A 20,772-nucleotide genomic window follows, 5' to 3' on the forward strand; every position below is an offset into this window, starting at 1 on the left:
AAGAATTCATTAAACTTTCTAGCATTAGCCTTAGCAGGCTTTGGTTGAACTGAACCTTTTCTCTCTCTTGGCAGTTGAAACATTGTGTTCATAAATCCTTTTGGTTCTAAATCTGTAAAAAATTTTATCATTTAAAAATTTATTTCTTTATACATAACTACTGAAAATTATAGTTATTTGTAATCAAATGACAAACTGAATGACTGAAAGGGCTTAGAAATCTCCACTTTATTATCTTAGCCAAAATGCAGCAGTTGACCTTTTTGCACATCTTGGTTACAGGATGAAGAAGCGGCTCTGGCAGATGGTGAAGATGTTCCCTATGAGAACAGTGTTAGGCAGTTCCTGGGTGAATATAAATCATGGCAAGATAATATTCAGACAGTTCTGTTTACATTAGTTCAGGTTATGGGTCAAGTCCGCAGTCAGGAACATGTTGAAATGCTGCAGGAAATAACTCCCACCTTGAAAGAACTTAAAACACAGAGCCAAAGGTAAGAGAGTTACCTTGTCTCAGGTGAGAAAAGGCATTTTGCATACCTGCTTTCATGTAGCAGGAACACATCATGGGGCACACACTTGATGTTTTTCTTAGAACTCAGAAATCTTCTTGCAAAATTTGAATTAATTTAATTTTTGGGTTTTCAGTAAGTCAAGTAGTTGCATGAGTATTTACCAACTCCATTATGTTTCCTAGTGTCTACAATAATCTGGTGGGGTTTGCATCACCCTTAGTCACGGATACAGCAAATGAATGCTCCAGCCCAACTTCAGCTGCTACATATCAGCCAACCTTTGCTGCAGGTAATACTTGCCAAAGTACAAACATGAAACCATCAGGAATTGATATTAGAGAGGGAATCATAGCTCTTACTGAGAGCTTTGACATACAGACAATTTGCTTAATATAAATAAATTCTTAGCAGTGGAATAAAACTTCTTGTTTATAAAGTGAAAGAAATTAGAAAACGGAAAGATTGAAAACTGGTGCAGAATTTAAAATGCAAATTTAAAATGCATTTTTTCTGAAAAACTGATAGGTCTATTTGATATGCATTTAATGTGCTTTTTTTTGCCTCTATACTGTGCTATTGTTTTGAAGACTTTATGCTCTTTTAAACTTTCTTTACAGCTGTACGTAGCAATACAGGGCAGAAAACTCAGCCAGAGGTGATGTCACAGAATGCAAGAAAGCTAATTCAGAAAAATCTTGCAACATCAGCAGATACTCCTCCAAACACAGTCCCAGGAACTGGCAAAAGTGTTGCTTGTAGTCCCAAAAAGACAGCCAGGGACCCTAAAACAGGAAAAGGTAAATACAAACCTTAAAAAAACCAACTAGAAATAAAACCAACAACCTACCAATGACAGCAACAAAAAAATACCTCAGATGGTTTCTGTGCAGGAGTGTCAAGTTGCATTAACTTTGTTTTGTACCTGTAGCTGTGCAGGAGAGGAATTCCTACGCGGTTAGCGTGTGGAAGCGGGTCAAAGCCAAGTTAGAGGGCCGAGATGTGGATCCCAACAGGAGAATGTCTGTGGCTGAACAGGTGAGTTGAAAATAAAGTTCCAGTACTGTTCCTTGCTTTAAATAAACCCTAATTAGCAGGTGTGTATGCTGAAGTGTGCCTTCAGGGCTGAAAGCCTGTTGTGAATGGGGGTTCCTTTGGAGGTGGGAGCTATTGCAGTGCAAATCAAGGTTGCTGCTGCCCTGTATTGCTGCATTTTTTTAAACAGTCATATGCTTTTGTTTTTCATATGGGAGGTTTATGTAGAGCCACGAATCAGATAATTTTATCTTTTGTCTGTCAGTAAGCTAACATTTGTTCCACAGCTGCTGGTAGCCAGGGAGAACACGAGATCTGTACAGCTGCCCAAGAGACAGGACTTCTCTGTGTTCACTAACATAACACAACACAACCACTCCTGTCTCTGGGCAACGGAGTCAGGGGACACAGTTGTCCACGTCTATTTGAGAATGGTGTGGCTACTTCCAAGATAGGAGCTGTGAATGAGATGGTAATGTGATTTTTTTTGCAGTGCAGCTTCCTGTTTCTTATGTGGACTGCACGAAATTATGTCTACAGTTACTTCAGATTTTTTCCAATTAAATATTTGCAGGTGGCATTCCACAGTAAATTCTAAGATCACTTAAACACTTTTAAAATTCTAGCTTATTTTTAATTCCTTGTTTGACCTTTTTAATAGGTTGACTTTGTGATTAAGGAAGCAACTAATCTAGATAACTTGGCTCAGCTGTATGAAGGTTGGACTGCCTGGGTATGAGTAGGGAGACAGCAGCTCGGTCTGGTTCAGCGAGGTCAGACATCCACCAGAATCAACTCGGCCTCAGGCATCCGTAGCCGCACCACAGTCGGTGGTGATGCATACTGGGGCTTAATCTGAGGAAACCTAGGAAATCTCGGTGCACTGGGAAGTGAATCCTGCAGGATAGCTGCACTCAGGGATACGCTAAACACAATGGTCTGCAACCCCCACGGTCAAGGGTGAACGCTCACCGCTTGAGCAACACGGTTTGTCTTTCTGCTACGGAAGAACTGCAAACGTGTCTGGGGGTCAGCTGCAGAAAGAAATCAGGATGCTACAAACGGCAGAGTGATTTGGAACTCAATTCCACCTGACCCTGTGAACAATTCAGGAAACACCGAACCCTGTTCAAAGAAAAACAGAAAAATGGGGCCACGAAGAAATCACAGCAAGGGCGGATTTGATGCATTCAGATCCTCGTTCCTCTTGTTCTGTGGCAGCAGTGCTGGTTGAGTTGACCAGTTAGTACGGGAAAAGGCTACAAAATGTAAACTTCAGAAATGGACTGAAAGCAAAGAGCTGTACATCAGATACACGCTGCATTGGAAGAACTTCTGAGATAGAAGAAAAAGCCTTTGTTCTCTTCTCCCTTTCCTCTTTCCTTTCACTCCTCCCTCCCAGCCTCTCCTCGCATACACCCCTCTTGGCTTATTCTTGTAGGTTAGGCGTACTTCCAATATACTTTTTATTTCAATCCTTCTACTTCACAGTTTAGTCAAATTAACAACTTAAATTCTGTTTGGTAAACAATTTCTCCAAAAGCACTGAAAATATAGAACATCAACGATTACTTATGAGTTGGATGGTCAAATGCAAAATGTAATTTTGGTTATTTTAAAGTCATTTTTGTGATTCTATTATGTACAGTTTCTCAAAATTGTCACTGTGCATTTAAAAGTAATGATTCCTACAGGCATTTGATTTAATGTGCACTTCCCTCTGCTTGCAGTGTACACTTTTTTGTACTTCAAATTGTCCCTCCAATCTCATTCTACTGTGATTGCTGTAGTTTCTTTCGTACGACGTAGCTAATCCAATGTAATCTTTACCTTTTTAAAAACCAGGATAGAGTATCTAGTAGAGTTTTACATTGTTGATGACAGATAAACAATAAAGTGATGTTCTGGTGGAGGTAGAGTGATATGCTTTTTACTTCATTTTCCTAATCCTTTTAGTTCACACTTGTAAATTCTAGTGCTTCACTTCACAGGGGTATACATATAATCCAAGAAATGAAGGACTCTCAAATTTTTGTTCAACTAGATCTGTAAAGATTTCTACAAAGCAGTTTTCCTTTGCCATATTTCTTCTATAGATGGCTGTTCAGTAATGCATCCATAGGGAATCTTCCACCAAGGTTTTTTTAATCAGTTCTCAAAGTGTGATTATGGTCAGAAAAGTCTCTCTAAAAATGGCATCTTCTTTGGATCAAGGTCCTGCTGGTTTTCTGAAAGACTTCTTGCTTTATTTTTTTAAGCAGGACACCTTTAGGAAAAGGGAACTTCGTTTTCTTAGAGAAACAAGCCCCACAGAATTCAGCTACAACTGCAGAACTGTAAAGGTGCTGATAGCTAAAGCAGAAATGTACCCTGGTGTTCTGAACCCAGAGAAATTGGTCATAGCTCTGTATAAGAAGTTTCTCTTTTGTAAACTTGGTGAATTCATTATGGACAGTTGCTGAAAAATGTGGGAAGATCCTTAATGCTGTTTTAGTCACTTTTCAGAGTAAAACCACACTTTCAATACAGCATTTTTTCAGTCAAAATCCAAGTATTAAAAGATTTGAGCCAAGCCCGCTACTGGCATAAAATTAATTTAATTGAAAGGGTTTGCAGCAGTTCATCTGAGTAGGAAGCTTGGCTGGTGATTTTTGGATAATGCCAGCAAAACTTCTGTTCCTTTCAGTATTTGCACTATGCTGACTGCTCTGCCTCCGCAGTAGGTCTTAGAATTCACTTTCTCCTCTGTTGCCAACTTTTTGTGGACATGCACTTTGAAGTGTAACAGTTTTCAACAGTCATATGGCCTTCCTTGCACTCTGATTGCCTGATTACCTCTAGGGAAGTCACAGGCTTTGCATCTAACAGTACCCGTGCAAACGCATTCCACTGCCACTGCTTCCTGACCCTCTGCCACGCTCGTCGCAGGAAAAGCTGTTGGAATGTTGCAGTGAAGAACATTCATATGCAGAACAGGACACTTGGCACTGTTGGTCCTTTCCATTTTTCTCCAGTTCGAAATAACCTTATGAACAATCTGTTGGAGAAGTGTAGTGACAGGAGTGTGTTGTACCTGCTGTTTTGTTTCTTGGAAGCTGGGGGGAAGGGAGGGGTAATGCACTCACCTGTGGCTCATGTATTATACCTCTGCCATCCAGAAATGAAACACTTGTGTGGAGATGGGTTCTTACTGCGTAATTTAATAAAGTTTTAAAAAATAAAAAAAGAATGTGTTTTTAATTTCCTTCTACGCAGTACTGTGTGGTTGTGAAAATTACAGGGAAGAATAAAAGTGCCTGATACAAACAAACCAAACCCCAAATTAGAATGGGATTCTCCAGAGACTTAAATTTGCATAATTAATGCAAGGGAGCCAGCTCAGATGTGCAGGAGTTAGTGGGACTGTCACTGTTGGCTTGTGTGCTGACACATTTTTCTTGGAAATGTTGACAGTATGGGAGGTTGGCACAGTCTTGATGAAACCTAAAATTCAGGTTCTGCTCACACATCCTGCATAGTAAATAAGACTGCATTAGTTACTTTCTCTTAAAAGACGCTTCTTACAAAGACATAAGGGTCCTTCCTTTATTTTCTCTGCAGTGAGGCACACCTGGAATAATGCAAGTCTAGAATCGCCTCTAAATACATAAAAACCAGCTGAAGCTATAGAAGTCAAATAGTTCAGCTGAGGGCAAAGCAGTTTTTTGCCTGCTGCTTACCTGCTGTAAATATTAACCAAGAGACCGCGCTATAAAGTGATTTTTACAAGCCAAATTCCACATATGTTCAGCAGGTTTGTTAGCCCTCACAGTTCTATAGGCTTATGGTTGAGATGCCCTTTGAAAATCAAGTTGGGTGTTTGCCTGTCTTCCTTCTCCCCTTTTGGAAAGCCAGGATGTGAGCATGGCTCTGCCAAATGGGTTGCTGGGGTGTGTTAAACTGGAGTCATTAGTGGTGTCCTAGGTTATTTTGGTAGGATAATGGCACAGTCAGTACAACAAATGGAAAATGCAGCAGACCTATACAGTTAACAGAAATTAGTTTTGTACTTTTTAGGGACTCCATGGTCTGATTTTGCTTCGCAACAATTGGTTTAGCCCTCAAGGATTATCCTATTTAAATAGAATAATATTTTGTCCAATTTTTCAAATGTCTATAAAAGACTCAAGTCCCCTAAGCTGAAGCTCTGTTTTTCTAAGTGCTGTAGTCTTTAAGGTTAATTTACTTCAATTATTCATCAATATGTTCTGTGCCTGGTACATTAGCCATTCTGTTTTAGTGCACTCAAGTACTTCAAAGGTTTCTTTGCTCTCTTTTTTCCTTTTTTTTTTTTTTTGTCAAGCTTTTCCTAAAATTAGCAGACACACTTTTTGCATTAAAGAATTTGACTAGGAAAAATATTTGAGAGGGTCCTTGTCATCTGTGTGTTTCTTAATGTGGTCCCAAATTATAAAATGCATTTTTTCTTTAGTGAAGTTGTGAGCATACTATTAACATTTTAGCTAAAGGATTTCACAGAAATTACAGATATTAGCTGCAAACTACTGCTGTGTACATAAATGCATAGCTGATTAGAGCAATTCTGCCATTCACCAGGCTAATTTTTTATTAATAGCATAATAAACGTCTATTAGGTATGCTGAAAGGGTGGAATCTCAACATTTAAACTTTGTGTGCCTAACTGCACAGAGCAATTGCACTGTCCCTTTTAAAGGTGCTCTGAAGCCAACTAGGGGATTTAATTTCCTGTGCATCTGCTAAGAGAGAACCTTGGTGCAGGAGGAATGGATCCCATTGCAGCATGGTCTGTGCCGTGTATTGAGGCAAGCAAAACAGTTGGGTGTCGCTCAGGTGGGGTGCAGGAGGTACTGAGCTGCTGCTGACCCACTGCCTGCTGCACCTTGGCTGAGATTTAACAAAGCAATCTGTGAATACCTGTACATTAGGCACACATTTTTTAATGGGATGTGGTGCCTCTCAAGGCCTGGCTGCTCAGCGAGGGAGGGTTGGGCAGGTGGCAGGCCCTGCCCTGTGCCGTGTTCCATGGCCTCTCTGGCATTTCTGGGCTTGAGGGCACCCAGCAACACTCACCTGTCCCTCTGCCCCTCTGAGGTATGGAGCAACTCATAGTAGGAGGGAAAGGCACCTCCATGGGCCCTCTGGGATGGAGAAAAGCTGCAAGGGCACCTGGCTGGGGAGCTGAGTTTGAGAGACTGGCTGGAGATGATGGCAGTGCCTGCTTTTCCATTGGTAAGTGCTTGGGTTTTCTGTGGTGAGAATCACATAAATGGATGAAACCAGGAGCTGGCTGATGGTATCTCATAGCCAGAGCAGTGTTGCTGCAGGGCATTGCAAATATCTGTGGAAACTGTAATGCATCATGGACCCACACAATGGTGAGGGGTTGGAATGGACCTTAAACACCATCCAGTCCCCACAGCCCTGCCATGGGCAGGGATATCTCCCAGCGCTAAATCTCCCTGGGCAAACCTGTTCTCACCACCCTCAGTAAAGAATTCCCTCCTAATATCTAACCCAAATTTCCCCTCTTTCACTTTGTACCCTTTACTCCTTGTCCTGTCACTACAGTTCCTGATGAAGCATCCCTCTCCTTGTAGGCCCCTTCAGACATAGGAAGGTTGCTATGAGGTCATGCCTCTATATGACTCCATACTTTTTAAAAAGACTAATAAAATTGTTGCTGGCATCATCACTTATGAAATCACCTTTTGTGTGAGTTTGCTGTGGTAAAATTACAGATTTTGAGCGTGAACTCCACCATTTATAAGCATAAAATGTTACATGAAAATACTGTTAGCTTTCAGGGACATGTGAATGAATTTGAAAGTTATTCAGTATGGCATCTGTCCTTTACATAGGTTCTATAGTGAGTGAGAAGCACCCTGTGAAAGACCAAACCATTCAGGACAGACATATGTTTGCTTTTACGCTCTCCTCCTTATTCCTTCTCTTTTTTTTGTCTCCATCAAGCTGGTGCCAGAGCAGTTTTGGTGCCCGAGATGTTTTCTTTGCTCTCATTATAGCCTTGCATTGCATCCTGGGCAGGGTCATTACACTCATTAACTCACGTGCCTGAAGCATTTAGAAAGCTGAGTCAGAAACAATATTTATATCCCAGTGCCTTTCTCCTGTATTTACTTCCATGCTGCCGCAAGTTCTGAAGGAAATAAAACACCTTGCTGGGCTTTGATGTTACCAAGAGAATTGGCCCAGTGCTGGGCACTGCTGAGGCCACACCTCGGGTGGTGTGAGCCGGTCAGGGTCCCTCAGTTCAGAGCGGACACTGAGGGGCTGGAGCGAGTCCCGAGCTGGGGAAGGGGCTGGAGAGCTGAGGGAGCCGGGGGTGTTCACTGGCATGGAGCTGGGGAAGGGGCTGGAGAGCTGAGGGAGCCGGGGGTGTTCACTGGCATGGAGCTGGGGAAGGGGCTGGAGAGCTGAGGGAGCCGGGGGTGTTCACTGGCATGGAGCTGGGGAAGGGGCTGGAGAGCTGAGGGAGCCGGGGGTGTTCACTGGGGACACCGGGAGGCTCGGAAGCGGTTGGAGCAGCGGTGTGAGGAGCAGCAGCTGAGGGAGCCGGGGGTGTTCACTGGGGACACCGGGAGGCTCGGGCCGACCTCAGGGAGCTGGTCAAATGGGGCTGGAGCCGGCCCGGCGTCGGGCTCTGCTCCCAGGAAACAAGTGACAGGACAAGGCGACAGAGTCTTAATCTGAGCCTGGGGAGGTTTGGGTTTGACATTAGGAAGAATTTCTTCACAGAGTGATTAGATATTGGAACGGGCGGCACAGGGAGGTGGTAGAGTCCCCGTCCCTGGAGGTGTTTTAAGGAAAGATCCGATATGTGCCGTGGCGCAGTTGACGAAGTGCTGTTCTATCGCAGGCTGGACTCAGAACTCTTTTCCAACGTGACTTTCCGCTGGGGTGCCGCCCCTGCCCGGAGCCGAGCTCCGCTCCCCGCGCGGGCCCGGCGCCGCCTCAGCCGCACTGCGGCGCGGAGGGGGGCGCGCGCACGCCCCGCGCGGTTCGAATCTCAGCAGCCAACCGGCGGCCGGCGGAGCGCCGGAGCTGGCCAATCACAGCGCTCAGGCGGCCCGCGGAGGCTATAAAAGGCGGCGGCGCAGCGTGGGGAGGGAGGGCGTGGCTGGCGGTGCGGGAGCGGCGCAAGATGGCGGAGGGGGACAACAACAGCGTCTACCAGCTGGTGAGGGCGGGCGGCCGCTCGGGCCTGCTGGGGGCGGCGGCGGAGCCAGGCCCACCCTGCTCTGCCCTGCCCTGCCCTGTCCTGTCCTGTCCTAACCGCAGCGGTGGCTGGTGGGGGCCGCTCGGCCCCGCGCTGTGTGACGCGGTTCGGCGCTGGGGGTTCGGTGTGGGGTGGGCTCGGGGCCCGCGCGTGGGGCGGCTGCTGCGGCTGCGGGCCCGGGGCGCGGGCGGCGGCTGCGCTGCTGCTCGCGGGCCGGAGCCCCCAGCAGCGCTTGGCGTTGCGTGATCTGCGGCCGTTACCCCGACTGTGTCTGTCTGTGTCAGTCTGTCAGTCCGTGTCCGTGTGGGTGTGTGTCTGTTTGTGTGTGTGTGTGCAGCCTCCCGCTGCGGGACCGAGCGCCGCAGCGATCCCGGAGAGCGGCAGGCGTTGGGTGATTCACCTTAACTAAACGTGCCAAGATATGCTTGAATAGTTAAATAAACACAAGGCTATATATATAGTGATGCCTCAGTTGGTAAGCGGCTGCCGTGGAGATGGGGAAATCGCAGTAAAAACCTGTGAAGGGGCAGAGGCTGGAGGCGTTTGAGCGCTGCGGTGCTGCACAGCCAGCCTGGGCACAGGGAGCAGCTCCAGGAGCTCAGAGCTTGGAGGGAGGCTCCGCAGTCTGTCGAAAGTCCACGAGTTGTGTTGTGCTTGTTATTCTAGTGGCGTCGGAGTTCTCGTTGGAATTAAGTGTAGCATATAGCTGGGAGTGAAACCTGTTCTGTTAGCTCTGCGCGGCAGACGTGCATGTCTTCATGGCTTTTCACCCCTGACTGCTCGGGCAGCACTCGGTTCTGCTCACGGTTTACCTGAGTTTTGTAATCTCTGAGATGCCATCTCCCACTGAGGGGAGACTGTTAAGCTCTGGTAAATGTGGAACACCTCAGGTGAACTGCTTAACGAGCTGATGGCAGCACATGTGGGGCCTCCTTGCAGGAGGAGTGTAGCGAGGAATGTAGGAATTACATAGGAAGTGGAGTTGAAAGGCTGTCTTGGGCAGCTTGTGGGAGAACTTGCTGTCCAGATATGATCAGTTGGATAACTTTACTGTGGATTCTGAGTCTTTATCCATCTTCCTCATAATAAACTGGCATTGGACAGCAGCTAGAAAGCTTCACTTTAATGTGGTAGAGTTGTCTTGGAAAATACATTTATTTTTAAACAGTTCTCATATTACAGTTTTCCAGTCATTGACACTGAAAACTTGAGAGGCTTTAAAACCTGACTTTCTACTAATCTTGGGGGATGGGGTATGGTAAATGGGAGATTAGGGGAAGACACCTTGGCAAAATCTGGGAGGAGGTATTGTTTGTCCTATACATGCAGCTAGGATCTTAACTATTTAAAGGCATCACTGCTACAATGTCATAACTTAGTACAAAACTCACAATATTATTGCTAATTTAATTACTCAGAAAGATTTGTGTCTGGGATCTTTAATTATTACACTGGGTTTTTTTTAGCTACTTCAGTGTGGGAATTAATTTGATAATCTGGTTAGTTAAAGGAGTTTTCTTCTCTTTTTGTGTAGGCAGCTGAAACTGCAAGCTTGGAAGAGCAGTTGCAAGGATGGGGAGAAGTGATTCTGATGACTGATAAAGTTCTGCGCTGGGAGCGAGCCTGGTTTCCTCTGGCTCTGATGAGTGTTGTGTCCTTTTCCTTCTTGTGAGTACCTTCTGGAGGGAGCCTGCAACATCATTGCATCTTCATGGCTGGGACCAAGCCTATTAAGAAAATTAGTAGGACATCTGGAGAATTCTAATAGAGAGGCTTTTACTCTACATTCTTTTTCTTAAAACGTGTAAACTTTGTTGGAAATTAAAAACAGAAGTAGTGAAAGCAGGAAGTAACGTGATTCACATCCTGCTCAGAATGGTTTCTGCAAAAGCTGTGTGCCAGCAGTAGTTGCTGGGGTTTTTCCTATGCTCAGCTGAATGTTCTTCAGTGGTGCATTCATGTTCTGCCCTCATTCTTTGTCCCCTGCTTCTTAGTCAGATCTCATGATCTCCTTTGGTTTCCCCCCCCCACCACCAGCAGTGTCCTTACAAAAGCTTGTTTCCATAGGGCACAATATCCTACTCTGCCTCTTTGCTGTGGGTTCAGCATAAGTTCAGGGGTTTTTTGCCCAGCTAAGGTTTTTTAATATTCTCTGTCATATCTTTTGAGAAAGGAGAAAAGGGAAGACTGCAGGTAACTTCAGTCAGCAGGGTGGGAGGATGTTGCCTGTCTGATTGGAGGTGCTGGAGGCACTTGGATGTGCCTTTATGTAACGTGGTAGTAAAGATGACCTGACTGCCTTGCACAGACAGCTGTTTGTGCCAGCTCTGCAGTGTGCCAGCTCTATCTCTTCCTGCAATAAGGAGAGAAATTACAAAAATAAATGTTCAACCAGGTGAGGCAGGGATAATTGGTCTTTTGTCTAATATAAATTTTTTTGCTTTTAGTGGAGATGAGGAGGGTGGAAATCAAATGGAACCTGAAATGTAAATTTTAAAAGAAGTAATTGTGTGAAGTTGAGGGTATTATAAATTCTGTGATTATAGCAGGGAAGATCTTGTGCTGAGTAATACTTCATGAAAATGCAGAACTACTTGAGGTTCTGAACTCACCAAAATGACCTTGAACATGCAGCACAGTGTCACTGTGCAGATGTACAGAACACATGACCCTGCAGTAGCATTCTGCAGATGCACAGAGCAGCCCCACCATGGATTGGGTCATTTCTTTGCTTTTTCAGTTTTCAGGAAGTTCTGTGAAGTACAGTTGAATAGCAGAGGGCCCAGCTGGGTGTTATCAGACACTTAGGAGATCAGCTGGTTCTTATCCAGTTGCCCTTCTGCTGTGGTTGAGTGATGGCAGACTGAATATGGAGAATGCAGCGCTGCTTTAAGTGGAGATTGATGGCCAGAACAGGTTTGGCTGGCTCTCCCAGGAGAGACTGAGCAAATAACAGCCTCTAGTGGATCTGAATTCTGTGACTTGAGCAACAAAATTAGAGCTTTTACCCTACCTGGTTATTTTGTATGTTCACTCATCGTCCCTCAATCAGTGTTAACTTCACTGTTGGTCAATTTCTGAGAGAATAATAGTGATGAATTTTTACTTCTACTGAGCTTTGTACCTTATTTGCTTGTAGCATATTCTTCTCTAGTATGTTAAGAGAAAAAGGCATTTTTTGTAATTTTGTTTGAGGTTAGGGAAAAGAGAGGTCAGCTGTTGGAAGCTCTGAGCCAGTCTGAAGAAGTGACCGAGCATGTCTAGTGTTTAGCAGTTTGAGCACTCAGAAATAATTTCTCTTCTTTCTGCAGGATGATCTACTATTTGGACCCATCAGTTCTCTCAGGTGTCTCCTGTTTGGTTATGTTCCTCTGTTTGGCTGATTACCTGGTTCCTGCTCTTGCTCCTCGAATCTTTGGCTCTAACAAGTGGTGAGGAAAGCTTCAATTGAAGGTTTATTGAGTGTAATTATGATCTTTATCAAAATGGATATCTGATTCGTGGATATCAAATAGTTACTTTGTAGAGCCATTGTAGTGAGAAATCAGCAATCTCTACAATATGTGAAGTGAGGACAGTAGCAACATGTTCTTCATTATTTCTCTGAAGATTACTACTACTACAACATACCTTTACTGTTCCTTTTCCTCTGGAAAAATCAGATTGTTTTTAAAGAAGTAGGCACATTGTTTACTCTCCACTAAGCAGGCTAGTTAGTTCTGCTAGACTAGTTTTTAGTAATACATGGATAGTGTATACTGAAAAGTAAAATTGTGTGTTTGGATAAAACAGTAGTAAATGTGATAAAAAAATAGAGTAATGCAGAGAGTATGAATGTGATTGTGATTGAAACAGATTTGAAAAAGGCAAAGCTTGTATAAAAGCAGTAACTTGAAGAAGAACCTAATTTGAACAACATTTTGAGTTAAAGGTGAATTTTAGTGTACCTGCTTTAGCATGCCTAATGGATAAATGTTCTTATGTAGATAAGCTTTATTGGTGTGTCTCACACTGGTGTCAGATTAAGGTCAGGGAGTCAGTTTAATTAACAGGAAAATTACACGGGCACTTCTTACAGTGCTCAGTAAGGTTCAAGCTAAGCAAAGCAAATGCTACAATAAGCACTGGGTACATTTTTACTGCTGGAAAAATGCCCTGGGGGATTTTTTTAAAGATTTTAAATCAAATCTTGCATTCTTATTCTGGCTTTTTTCCCCTCCCTTTAATAAAAGGACCACGGAACAGCAGCAAAGGTTTCATGAGATTTGCGGCAATTTGGTGAAATGTCGCCGCCGGATTGTTGGCTGGTGGAAGCGCCTCTTCACTATGAAGGAAGAAAAGCCTAAAATGGTACTGAGTTCTAGGAATTTATCTCTGTTGTCCTAAGATTTTGTGTGTTTTATCTTTGTCTGATGTGTTTTAGCAAGGCACGTGCCTGAATGAGCTGGTATTCCAAACCAACAGCTGGCACTTCTGGCTGTGGCTTGGTACTGGTCACACATTTATTCAGGCCTGGAGTGGTAAGATACAAAACTTAAAAACTTGCAGTTCTATGTAGTTTAGGAGCATACCCTTGATAATAAGATAAAGGAAGACTGCATTTCTCTGGATGGGTAAATTTCTGGAAACAAGCTGTTTCCAGTGTTTGCACAAACTGTCCAAAAACCTGGGTCTTCAGTAGTGTGTCAGCTGGTACATGAGGTTCTGAGCCACTGTCCCAAAAGCAGCTGTGGGTGCAGCATTGGGGATGGCACAGTCTGGCACTAAGGGATACCTGGGCAAAAAAGAATGTGCACCCTGGCCAGCTGATGGTCTGAAAATAAGTGAGAATAGACAATTACAGATCCTGTAATCTCAATTTTACATGCCTGTGCATAGGTATCATGTGTGGAAGAGCCAGAAAGCTTCACGTTAGTTGGAAATGTTGAAGTACTGCCAAACTGAAGGGAAGGGAGAATCCCTAACAGGTCTGTGGTAACTCTTCCCTTTTCACTTTTAGTATTTCATGACCATGGTCTTCACTCTTGCTGTGGTTGCCTGGATTGGACAGCAAGTTCACAATCTCTTTCTGACCTATCTTATTGGTAAGTGTGGGCATGCAGAACACAAAAAGCTCTTTGTTAGCTGTCTGAAATGGATTGAGACTGGTAGAAGTAATTTTTGGTCAAGTGTGGTGGGGTTTTTTTGTTGCAAGGTTATGTTTTTCTCTTTTCAAGCAATTAATGGGGCTTAAGGGAAGCAAAGAATTGCAGAGTGACAGAAGGTTGTTAAAGGAGTATTATTTTTTTTCTCCTTCTCCTCTTTAGTAAGCTTCTTGTTACTGTTTCCTGGACTAAACCAACACGGGATCATCACAAAGTACATTGGAATGGCGAAAAGGGAGATCAACAAACTTCTCAAGCACAAGGAAAAGAAAAATGAATGAAGGCTTAAGTGCTGTTTGCTCTAGTAGAAGGTTTTCTTGGGAACAGTTTTGAGAATTAATGTATAATTAAGACAATAGAAGTTGTGTTGCTCACTGACTTTTTTTTTTTAATTGGCTCCCTGATGAAGTGAAAAAGTCATTCCAGCAGCTGCTGTGGGTTTGTCTCTTGCTGTGCTGAGTAGGGTTCTGCAGCCTGGAGCTGATCCTGTCTGAGACATCCTCTTCTTTGATGTATGGAGCTTAAGTGTCTTCATCAAACAGACCCTGGGCATAACTACCCCAACAGCAGAGCTGTAATGCCTGATAGTATTTCTGTGACTGTGTTAGATTTGCTGATCATTAATTGTGGCTACAGCAAGTGTGAGAGGCAGTTCTGAAGGCTGATGCTTCTTGGAGGCTTGTTACTACTGATCCTTGTGGCAGGAGGACAATTAGAGTGAGAATGGCCATGGCTGAGGGTGCACATTCGAAAAGGGGGCAGAAGGTTCCATTGTCTCACTGAACCTGCTTGCTTCTTGTGGCTGTGTGTCCCTGAGAATGTGTGGGGTAGGGGTCTGGAATATATAAATTTGTAGTTCAGTCATTTAGCTGTAGTGGAAACTCATTGCACTGAGACTGTAGAAAATGAGTGAGGGTGTGTGTAACCTTAAGAGCTGATTGTTCTGGAAACTGCTGTTGTCATGGAGCCTTGTAGCACGTTTGGTTTTATGAATGTTTGTCTGTATACAAAATCACTCTGAATATGCTGAGTTTGACTCTGTAAATAAGCCTGAATTGTTTGTGCTTTTCTATGATCTCTCCCTCCTTTTTTAAAACTGAACTGTTTTTCTTTAAAAAGCTAAAACCTGTGTTAATGTTTTAAAAGTTTACTGTTTTAAATGAACTCTCTTCAGTGTCTATTGTAACTGTTGAATAGGTAAATACAGACTAAAGAGAAACTACATGAACACTTGCTCCTTGTCAGTGTCCAGAGAAGGGTGTCAATGCATTTTTCAGTGTAGCAGGAGCTCTGGGAAGGGTTGAGGAAGTGCCGTGCTGTAGGGCACAGCCTGTCGGTGGGGGAGATCCTGGGTGTGCGCAGCCAGGGGTGATGCGGTAGCACGGCGCGGTGTCCCCAGCTGTGCTCGAGAGGAGACTGCGCTGACATCGGCTTGAGTGCTGCCCGTCTGCTGTCACAGCGTGCCCCTTCGGAGTGCGAGCTCAGTACGGACACAGACCACCCCTCAGCGGGGGCTGTGCTCACCGCAGCCCCGTGTCGCGATGTCCCCGTGTCGCGGTGTCCCCGCTCCGCTGTCTCGGGCCGGGGCCTCAGCTGCGCACTGTGCCCGGCGTTGCGCAGCTTTTTGTCCCTCGCGCTCCGCCGTACGCGAGCGAAGCGTCCCCGTTCCCATGGCAGCCGGGCGACGGCGTCGCTCCGGAAGTGCGGCGCGCGGCCTCGACCAATGGGGAGGGCCAGACCCGAGGGGCGAAGTCTCGCGATATCTCCGCCCGCCGATGGCCCTCCCATCAGCCCGCGCGGCCCGGGCTCTTCCTTTTCCGCCATCGCGCTCTCGGTGAGTGGGGCCGGAGCCGCGGGCGCGCCGTATCCGCCCTGTCCCGGCGCCATCCGCGCCCCGTGCCCGCCCCGCCCGCGCCGCCGCGGGCAGCGGGCACCGCGCCACCCGCCTGGCCCGGTTTGAGCCGCCGGCGCCGGCCCTGGCGCTGTCTGGAACCTCCGGAACGCGGGGTGGGGGACGGCTCCTCCCGCCCGTGGCCCCGCGCTCTTCAGCGATGCGCGGCGGGAAGCGGGAGCGGCGGCCGGGCGCGGGCCGGAGCCCTGGGGAGCTGGGCCGGGCAGGGCGCGAGGCAGCCGCGGAGCCGGTGCGCTGTGGGGCGTGCGGATCGAGCGGCGGGGCCGGGGAGGAGGTAGCGGAGCGGGCGCGGTCCGGGCCCCGGCAGGAGGCGGCCCCGGCGCGGGGGGCTGGCGGCCCTCACGGGGGGCGGGAGTTGGCTGGCGCGGTGCTGGTGGCTCTGCGGTGAAAGTCCTCGTGTGCCGCAGGACCTGCCCCGGTGCCCGGGGACAGCTCAGGGCTCGGTGCTGGCAGCGCCCGGGCTCTGTCGGAGCGGTGGCGGTGCCAAGTCATCCCTGGCGGGCTGGGACTGCTCCGGGGCTCCTTGTCGCACGCACCTGAGAGCTGCTGCCGGGTTTCCTTTGCGAAGCGTTGTGTTTGTGCATCCTGCGTGAGCCGAGCAGCATCTGATAAATTAATACCACGTAGGATCTAGTTACTGCACAGGATTGGTACTGTGCACTAGGGCGCTAATTGGGTTTTAAGGGCAAACTGATTTACCTGAGGAGCTGTCACACTGCTGACATGCTGTCTGGATGGTGGTTTTAAAATCGTGTGTGTGCTTTGATAAAGCCAGATTTAACTGTCAGGTTTCCTGACGTGTTGTGGTAGTGGTGACTCTTAATCACAGCTGAGCGTGTGACTCGGTTCGCTTCTTTAGCCTGAGAGTGCTTTTTAAGGTTTAATGCAACTTTCTGTCAGTGTTGGATCTTTTCGGTGTAAAATTAGCCCTGACAGAAGCGCTGCCCGGCGTTTCTGTGCCGAGGGGCCGGTGCGGTAACTGCTGCCCTCCTGCAGGCACCATGGTGCGGATGAACGTTCTGGCCGATGCTCTCAAAAGCATCAACAATGCAGAGAAGCGCGGCAAGCGCCAGGTGCTCATCCGGCCGTGCTCCAAGGTGATCGTCCGCTTCCTCACCGTCATGATGAAGCACGGTAAGTCCGGCCCTGCTCCCCCCGCCTGTCCGCGGGTGCTGCTGGGCTAAAAGAAGTAAATCGAGGTGCTTGAAGTAGTTTGGTGCAACATAGTTAATTAGTTGTGCTATTGTAGCTAAGTGTTGTGTGTGTGTCTCTGTCTGCTGGTCTCCTGCAGGTTACATTGGTGAATTCGAGATAATTGATGATCACAGAGCTGGGAAGATTGTTGTCAACCTCACAGGCAGACTCAACAAGGTAGGATTTGTCTTCCTGAATTCAGTTCTCTAAAGAAGTGTTTAAATGAGACTTTTTTTTTAACTTTTTGTTTGTCTGCTCCATTTCTAAAAGAACTTCTTGTAAAGGTGGTGGTATTTGTTGAATCCATGTAAATAAGAGTAGCATGGATGTTATCAGTTAATTTGTCTGGTATGGGTCACTAGTTACATTTCTTTTGAACTCTGACTATGTAAGATACGCTTCCAGGGAAGTCTGCTTGCAAGTGCTGTGTATTTCTCTCTGTTCAAAGGCTTTCTGGCTACCTAGTGCTTTCTCAGTTTATTTGATATTTAAGCTATCTGGAAGACTTGTTTTAAGAGATAGGGGCTGAGTTGGTTTCCAGTTGATGTTTGATAGCTGCAGATGTGGAGAAGACAAATCTTTCTCCCGCTGCCAGGTGGGCTTTGCTCGCAGTGAGGAAAAGTTGAATGTTACATTAAGTGGTGCCTGTGAGGTGCCTGGGGCATGTGAGGCATTTGTGAGTGTTTTGGAAATTCTTAAATGCTTATGTCTCAAGCTACTGAGCTGTGTAGTTCTGTGTGACTTGCTGTGCATCATTGTTTACAATGCTCTTCCAGTGAGAGTTGGCTCTTCAGTAAAGAAATAAAAAATATTTATTGGTCAGAATATGTTGGGGGCTGTCCTCATGATGAAGGTGCCATCTGAAAATTGCAGAGTGTATAAGGCAGATAATGCTGACACCCCCGAATTACTGTAGTAGTTACAGTAATTACAGTAGACACAGTGTTATGTGTCTGTAATAAAAGTGTTGTAGGTCAGGTTTGAGAGTGGTGTTCCTTGACCTCTTCCAGGATGATATGGATCTTCCAGGCTAATGGATATAATGTTTCTCCCAATCATTGCAGTAAGGGAACAGTTGTTTAGTAGAAAAACGTACATAGTGCAGGAAGGTGTCCCTCTGGGTTGGTGTTGGATAGTTTTTGAAATAATTGGAACCAGTGAGGTAACTGGTGGTGCTGGTGGTCTTGGTCAGTGATACAATTACCTTGAAAATTCCAGTAACATGTTAATTTCTTCCTGGTTAAAATCTATGTGGGGTTTTTTTTTTTTGCTAACTGATGGTTAGAGGTCGAACATCCCTGAGCAATCCCAGGAATGTTGCTGATGTTACAGGATGCTTTTGTGCTTGCCCCAGGTGTGGGCATTATGTGGGTGGTGTGTCTTCAGCACAGTTTAGGGCTGTTCAGGTGAGGAGGAGGAGTGAGGCCGAGGCAGGAACGGGAGTGGAGTTGCTGGATGTGAGGTCCTGGTGTAACGGAGTGTGTGTGACAGCACTTGGTGAGGTCCTTCAGGCAGGGAGCTGGGATCACATCTGCAAATCCATAAAAGTTCTTCAATTTGTAATGGAATCCTCTCTTACAGTGTGGTGTAATCAGTCCCAGATTTGATGTGCAGCTGAAGGATTTGGAAAAGTGGCAGAACAACCTGCTGCCTTCCCGTCAGTTTGGGTGAGTACGAGGAAGGGTCAAATGTGTGTTGTGTGTAAAAATGTTACACTCACAAACTGCCTGAGTTAGACTCACCTGGCACCTTTTCCTCTCATAGCCTGGAGTTAAAGTCCAGTGTAAAAATCCATCCTCCATATAAATGCCCTTTTAAACCACCTTTACAGGGGCACTGCTAAGCAAGGATCTGTTTCTTTTTGGCTTTAGTAAAATCCTTGTTTCACCATTTCACAGTTTAATGGAAAGTAGTACTTTTCTCATACTTGTTTTGGTTTTATGAATGGCTGTTCTTAAATGGTGAAGGAGTTATGTAAGTTACCAGGTCAGTGAAAGGAAATTGTGCTACTTGAATTCACATGTCCAGACTATGTGCAAGTTAATCAGATATGAAGTGATGAGGAACTTGGAGTCTCTGTTGAACAAACCTCCACAACACAGGAAATCTTAGTATGCAATGTACCTTTTCTTCACAAAGTGTATGGAATTGAGAGCTGTAATTCCCAGTGCACCAGGATGGCAGAGCTGGAAGAGTCTCCAGAGCCTCAGCCAGTGTGTTCCATCAAAGGAAGGCTTGATTAACAGTTCTGTGCTGTTTCTGTTCTTAAAGTTCTAGCAGTAGCTCCTGCTTCAGCTGGCCCTGTGTAGCTACTCTGTTGTCATTGGGAGTTTTAGGAGTAGTGAGAGTGGTGGGACAGGGGGTTCTCAGACGTGGGGCTGTGTGGGTGAGGTGTGTTGGTAATGCAGATGTTGGCATTAGCAGTGGCAGCTGCTGCAGGTGCAGATGCTGCCCTGCACCAGGCAGTGTTCAGCCCTGAGGCAGAGATCCCAGCTGAGGAGCTGTCTGGCACTGTGGCACCTCTGCCTGTGCTGGGGAGCAGCATCTGTGGAGGATAGAAGTGGACTTGGGCTAGAAACCTGTCCATTGCCCAGTGGGAATATGCAGGGAAAGAGGCAGGTAGTTGTGGAACAGAAGTCTGTCAGTGCCCTGTGTGTGCTGCAGAGCTGTGCTCCTGAGAGGAGCTGCTTTGCACTGTTGATGATCAGTCTCGCTGTGTTGGGCCTGTTACAGGAACAGGCCTTGCTGTTTGTGACACAGATAAAGGTGGTGCTGTTGGCTCTGCAGCAGCCTGGAGCAGGGAGATAAACTGAACATTTGCTCTCTCTTGGCAGGTATATTGTCCTGACAACCTCAGCTGGCATCATGGACCATGAGGAGGCGAGACGAAAACACACAGGAGGCAAAATCCTGGGATTCTTTTTCTAAAACTTGTAAAAAAAGAGGATACTAATAAATTGTTCAAATGGACTCTGGTGTTTCCAGTGGGTATTTCAATGACCTCAAACACTGCCTGTGACAGTGCTTGTAACAGCTCTTCAGTAGTGCTGGAGGTTCAGCTTCACTTCAGATGATGTTTGGGTTCCACACCATCCCTGGTCACAGTTCTATTTCTGTTAATGGTATAATGGACTTCTGAAAGTTACCACTGGAGTGGCATTTTGGGGTCACTGGACAGGAGAGCCTCAGCAGGGGAGCTCTGATGCTAAACTAATGCTGATCCCAGCTGTCCTGCTTGGGCTCACCTCGCAGGTGTTCCATGTCTCTGCAGTTACCTGTGTGTGATTCTAGGGTTTCTCCTTTTGCCTCAATAATAGAAGATGCCTTGCCAGAAGGTATTTCCTGTTTATGGTTAGAAAAGATGTGGGCTGTGAGATTCTGGAATAATTAAAATGGTTGAAGTTTTGATTTCAGATCACAAACTTGTTCCACATTATATGGTGAAAGGAGTGACTGAGGTTGGGAGACGAATAATTATTTTCCTTCAAATTCCTACTTTGAAAGTGTTTTGAAACCCCAGAATTTTGGGTAGAGTTGTTGCTGTGCAGCTGCTTTGTGTGTGTTGGCACAAAGAAACAACTGTTGGGGATTTCTTTACATTTTTAGAGTGAGGAAATAAGGTTGTCTGAACTTATAGGTAGGGAATATTTAGTATTGAATGAGTTTGTTTTCTTCAGGCACGTGACAACACAGTGTCCTTGATGCAGAGAAATCAGA

At 45.9% G+C, this 20,772-nt stretch overlaps 3 protein-coding genes across 3 annotated transcripts in view; all 3 read left to right on the forward strand.

Moving 5' to 3' along the window:
- SMG1 (SMG1 nonsense mediated mRNA decay associated PI3K related kinase) overlaps positions 1-4,691 on the forward strand; it is a 59,921-nt gene extending 55,230 nt beyond the window's left edge. Inside the window, exons 59-63 of the mRNA XM_084216316.1 lie at positions 283-494; positions 698-804; positions 1,133-1,312; positions 1,444-1,550; positions 2,209-4,691. Coding sequence (XP_084072442.1) covers positions 283-494; positions 698-804; positions 1,133-1,312; positions 1,444-1,550; positions 2,209-2,286 — 684 coding nt within the window. The 3' untranslated portion in view covers positions 2,287-4,691. The remainder of the gene's footprint in view (positions 1-282; positions 495-697; positions 805-1,132; positions 1,313-1,443; positions 1,551-2,208) is intronic.
- A 3,965-nt stretch (positions 4,692-8,656) lies between these two features.
- On the forward strand, positions 8,657-15,171 carry ARL6IP1 (ARL6 interacting reticulophagy regulator 1). Its single transcript, XM_084216739.1, has 6 exons — positions 8,657-8,766; positions 10,340-10,473; positions 12,117-12,236; positions 13,038-13,155; positions 13,805-13,889; positions 14,112-15,171. Exons 1-6 carry the CDS (start codon positions 8,731-8,733, stop codon positions 14,228-14,230), a joined length of 612 nt encoding a protein of 203 aa, XP_084072865.1. The 5' UTR covers positions 8,657-8,730; the 3' UTR covers positions 14,231-15,171.
- A 554-nt stretch (positions 15,172-15,725) lies between these two features.
- Positions 15,726-20,025, forward strand: RPS15A (ribosomal protein S15a). The gene is made up of 5 exons (XM_084216463.1): positions 15,726-15,783; positions 16,858-16,995; positions 17,153-17,232; positions 18,637-18,722; positions 19,890-20,025. The coding sequence occupies exons 2-5, from the start codon at positions 16,863-16,865 to the stop codon at positions 19,981-19,983; spliced, it is 393 nt and encodes a 130-aa protein (XP_084072589.1). The 5' UTR covers positions 15,726-15,783; positions 16,858-16,862; the 3' UTR covers positions 19,984-20,025.
- Positions 20,026-20,772: the final 747 nt, after the last annotated feature.

This window comes from Fringilla coelebs, assembly GCF_963513975.1.
Source record: "Fringilla coelebs genome assembly, chromosome: 16".
Lineage (NCBI taxonomy): Eukaryota > Metazoa > Chordata > Aves > Passeriformes > Fringillidae > Fringilla > Fringilla coelebs.

Bases quoted from the DNA above. Each gene is read 5' to 3' on its own strand.
- RPS15A (XM_084216463.1), top strand. From the start codon at position 16,863: ATGGTGCGGATGAACGTTCTGGCCGATGCTCTCAAAAGCATCAACAAT. The intron at 17,233-18,636 runs GTAGGATTTGTC...CCTCTCTTACAG, and splicing joins TCACAGGCAGACTCAACAAG to TGTGGTGTAATCAGTCCCAG. The intron at 18,723-19,889 runs GTGAGTACGAGG...CTCTCTTGGCAG, and splicing joins CTGCCTTCCCGTCAGTTTGG to GTATATTGTCCTGACAACCT.
- ARL6IP1 (XM_084216739.1), top strand. From the start codon at position 8,731: ATGGCGGAGGGGGACAACAACAGCGTCTACCAGCTG. The intron at 8,767-10,339 runs GTGAGGGCGGGC...CTTTTTGTGTAG, and splicing joins ACAACAGCGTCTACCAGCTG to GCAGCTGAAACTGCAAGCTT. The intron at 13,156-13,804 runs GTACTGAGTTCT...TTTCACTTTTAG, and splicing joins AGGAAGAAAAGCCTAAAATG to TATTTCATGACCATGGTCTT.